The sequence below is a fragment of the Sinocyclocheilus grahami genome, unplaced genomic scaffold (genome assembly GCF_001515645.1).
Source record: "Sinocyclocheilus grahami isolate Dianchi unplaced genomic scaffold, SAMN03320097.WGS_v1.1 scaffold895.1, whole genome shotgun sequence".
Classification (NCBI taxonomy): Eukaryota; Metazoa; Chordata; class Actinopteri; order Cypriniformes; family Cyprinidae; genus Sinocyclocheilus; species Sinocyclocheilus grahami.
The window spans coordinates 20,536-24,777 of NW_015506074.1; the positions used below are offsets into that span (position 1 = coordinate 20,536).

Genomic DNA, 4,242 nt, shown 5'->3' on the forward strand with positions numbered 1-4,242 from the left:
ACTCTCACACACACACACACACACACACACACACTCACACACACGGGTTAAATGGGTCCAGCAGCACATGGTTTCTGAGCAGTGGGTTATTCCAGAACGCTTGCGTCATCACACATGCTCATGTCAGATATTTCGGGCCGTTGCTGTCAACATTAGTGTGTTTGTGTGACATGCCTGTCTTTACCAGATCTGGTCCAGATTTAATGAACTCCTGGTTTCTATCATTCCAGACTATTTTCATTTGAATCAGATGCAGGTCATATTTCACAACACGATCAAAAGAAAGAACTGCAGAAATGTTAATGCTCCTAAAAATACACTGTAGAAAAATAACAGGAAAGGTACTGATGATTTTATGGATATTTACAACCAATGCAATGCACAATTCCAAATATGCATAAGTCAGATAAAACACTTGAAATCAATTCCTTTTTAAAAATCAATTCTATAATAACACAATGCATCGGGCCCTGTTTTTGCTGAGTTTTCTTAGTGTGTAGACTTTGTGCTTTGTGACCTGAATATTTTTTAATAAGAAATATCAGGTTTTAATTTCATCATTTCTATTTTCACTTTAAATTTAGTTAAGTAATTTTGTTGTGTGTGTTTATTTTGTATAAGTTTTAAATGCCTACTTTATTTATTCATTTATTGATATTTGGAAATACATGAAAATTAGAAATATTGCTTTGGCAACTAGACAAAATAAAATAGTTTTTTTCTAATTATATATATATATATAAATTTTTTGTTTTGTTTTGTATGGATGCCTGTTTCTGGCACTAAATAATAATAAAAAAGTCAGAATTGTGAGATAAACAGTTGCAATTACCTTTTTTTATTTCTAGTGGAAACTGGTGTCCATAATTCTGCTTATTTTTTTATTATTATGTTTTTTTAATGTTATGGTTTCAGTTTTAGTTAACTGTAATAATTCTCTAAATTCTTACTTCATCCAAAAATTAAGATTCAGTCCCCTGAACTTCCTTCTGAGGAGCACAAAATAAGACGATTCACCAAATGTTCACGCTGCTCTTTAACATACACTGAAAACGAACAGTGAGCAGGACAAATACACTGTAAAAAGTACCATAAAGTGTCTCTTTTCTTGTCTTCCACTGCAAAAAGAATGTCCTACGGGTTTGGAGGAACATGAGGGCGAGTGACTAGTGATTGATCAAGCCATGAATGGTTTAAACGTCTCTGTGCTGTGTTTCAGGCGGACGGTGTCTGGGTGTCCTCCGACGGATGGAGGTCAGCGGCCGCTTCCGCTATTACTTCCAGCACCCCTGGTCTCGTCTGGTGGTGGCCTACCTGGTCACCTTCTTCAACTTCCTGATCTTCGCCGAGGACCCGGTGTCGCACAGCCAGACGCAAGCGCACATGATCGTGGTGGGAAACTGCTTCTCGTTCGTGGTGAATAAATATCCCGGAGGAGGATGGGACGTCCTCAAGGTCCTGATGTGGATCCTCGCCATCATCACGGGCCTCATCGCCGGGAAGTTCCTGTTCCATCGGCGCTTGTTCGGTACGTCCGCGATTTTATTTGGATTATTTATTTATTCTTCTCCTCGTCTAGGGGCTCAGATCGATTATTTAATCTCAGACGAAGGGCAGATCATTAAGATAAGGTTTGCAGCACAAGACGTTTCTGACTTGTGTGTCTAGTAAACTAGTATAGTATCCAACTTGATGTTTTATGATTTTATGGTCCCATAAGTCTAATGTAACGTATTGTTTTAAAATAGATATATTAGTTGAGTTATTACAGGCCACTTATATATTTATATAAATATTTAATATTATCGCACAAATATGATCGTGGTTTTGCACAGCTCGTCAGTGAACAACGGCTCTGTGTAGTTAATGCTGCTCCATGTGAAAGCACGCACGTGATGGAGATTTACCGCTGATTACAGAACTGGCTTTACTGATAAGATGCGCGTTAAATATCGCATGCGATTTATCGTGCAGCCCTACTTTTAATATATATATATATATATAGGGGTGCATAGAGTTCTTAGGATACCAGCACCAGTAACAGCTTTTGTACCTTTTTTTCTGAGAGTGTAGCAATTGTATTTAGGCTTCAACATTTATAAAAGTTGTGTTCATTTTTGAAGATTATAATGATGAATAAAACCTGAAAGAATCAGAAACTTTTGTTGGTCACAGACCTTATTTTCTGCAATAATCCAAAAGGCAATGGCAAAATTCTATTGGGTTTTATTGAGGTAACCAGGGTGATGCTAACTTCCGAGTTGGCAAAAATATGTAATTTCTGCTGCACTCTATGTTTTATTTAGAAATATTTTGCTCCCTTTCCGTAGCTCTCCGTTAGTTTGACACACATGCGTTCATTCGGACTCATGCTCGCTTGGTTAAATCTGTGAAGTTTGCTGTCATTTCTAACATTTACATACCTAACTTACCTATATGGAAATGCCTGCTGTATGCATTGGACAGCACACGCATCTGTCAAAGCACCTAAAAGGGCAAGCCATATTACTTTACACTTCTGTCAGGACCACTATCGTCAGAATGATAGATACTTAGCATAAAGTTTGGTTTGGCGGTATGGTTCTGTTCTGGGCAAAAAACCTCCCTGCCCATCCATGCAGCCTGTCATGAATGAGCAGGGAGAGCAGCAATAATAACCCCCCTAGGGTTAACAGAACAGAACAATGCAGATATCATTAATGTACTCAATGATATTTAAGTGTAACACTTTATTCAAGATAAAGGAGTCTGATTAGCAAGGAATATCAGAAAGCTAAGTCCTGACTGTGGCGAAAGGTGGAGCTGGGGATGGAGGAGGGTAATTTCTCCGAAGCAAGCTAAAAAGCTGCTGAATAATACTGAATACAGCTTATATAGGAATGCCGCGATAGGTGTCGTATTCCTATAGGTAGATGTGATCAGCTGAGAATCAGCTGATGCAAGCTTGACTCACGTGACCTGCCAGAACTAACGCTAAAGCTTAATTTATCGTTATTGGTGTGATCGCTAATATAGTTATCGTTATTGATAGTTATCATTATTGGTGTGATCGCTAATATAGTTATCGTTATTGGTGTGAACGCGAATATATTTTTTGTTTTTGTTGTGTGAACGCTAATATAGTTATCGTTATTGGTGTGATCGCTAATATAGTTATCACTATTGGTGTGAACACTAATATAGTTATCGTTATTGATAGTTATCGTTATTGATAGTTATCGTTATTGGTGTGAACGCGAATATATTTTTTGTTTTTGTTGTGAACTCTAATATAGTTATCACTATTGTTGTGAACGGTAATATAGTTACCGTTATTGGTGGGAACCCTAATATAGTTATCGTTATTGGTATGAATGTTAATATAGTTATCGTTATTGGTATGAATGTTAATATAGTTACCGTTATTGGTATGAATGTTAATATAGTTATCGTTATTGGTGTGAATGTTAGTGAAAGTTATCATTTTTGATGTGAACACTAATATAGTTATTGTTGTAGTTATCATTATTGTTGTGAACGGTAATATAGTTACCGTTATTGGTGTGAACCCTAATATAGTTATCGTTATTGGTATGAATGTTAATATAGTTATCGTTATTGGTATGAATGTTAATATAGTTACTGTTATTGGTATGAATGTTAATATAGTTATCGTTATTGGTATGAATGTTAATATAGTTACCGTTATTGGTATGAATGTTAATACAGTTATTGTTATTGGTGTGAATGTTAGTAAAGTTTTCATTTTTATGTGAACACTAATATAGTTATTGTTGTAGTTATCATTATTGTTGTGATCGCTAATATAGTTATCGTTATTAGTGTGAACGCTAATATAGTTATCGTTATTGGTGTGATCGCTAATATAGTTATCGTTATTGATAGTTATCGTTATTGGTGTGATCGCTAATATAGTTATCGTTATTGGTGTGAACGCGAATATATTTTATGTTTTTGTTGTGAACGCTAATATAGTTATCGTTATTGGTGTGAACGCGAATATATTTTTTGTTTTTGTTGTGAACGTTAATATAGTTATCGTTATTGGTGTGATTGTTAGTGAAAGTTATCATTTTTGATGTGAACACTAATATAGTTATTGTTGTAGTTATCATTATTGTTGTGAACGGTAATATAGTTACCGTTATTGGTGTGAACCCTAATATAGTTATCGTTATTGGTATGAATGTTAATATAGTTACCGTTATTGGTATGAATGTTAATATAGTTATCGTTATTGGT

General features: G+C 35.4%; 1 protein-coding gene across 1 annotated transcript in view; it reads left to right on the forward strand.

Moving 5' to 3' along the window:
• Window positions 1-4,242, forward strand: part of tmem117 (transmembrane protein 117) — a 67,544-nt gene that overhangs the window by 6,110 nt on the left and 57,192 nt on the right. The window contains exon 2 of the mRNA XM_016248856.1: window positions 1,220-1,528. Coding sequence (XP_016104342.1) covers window positions 1,220-1,528 — 309 coding nt within the window. The remainder of the gene's footprint in view (window positions 1-1,219; window positions 1,529-4,242) is intronic.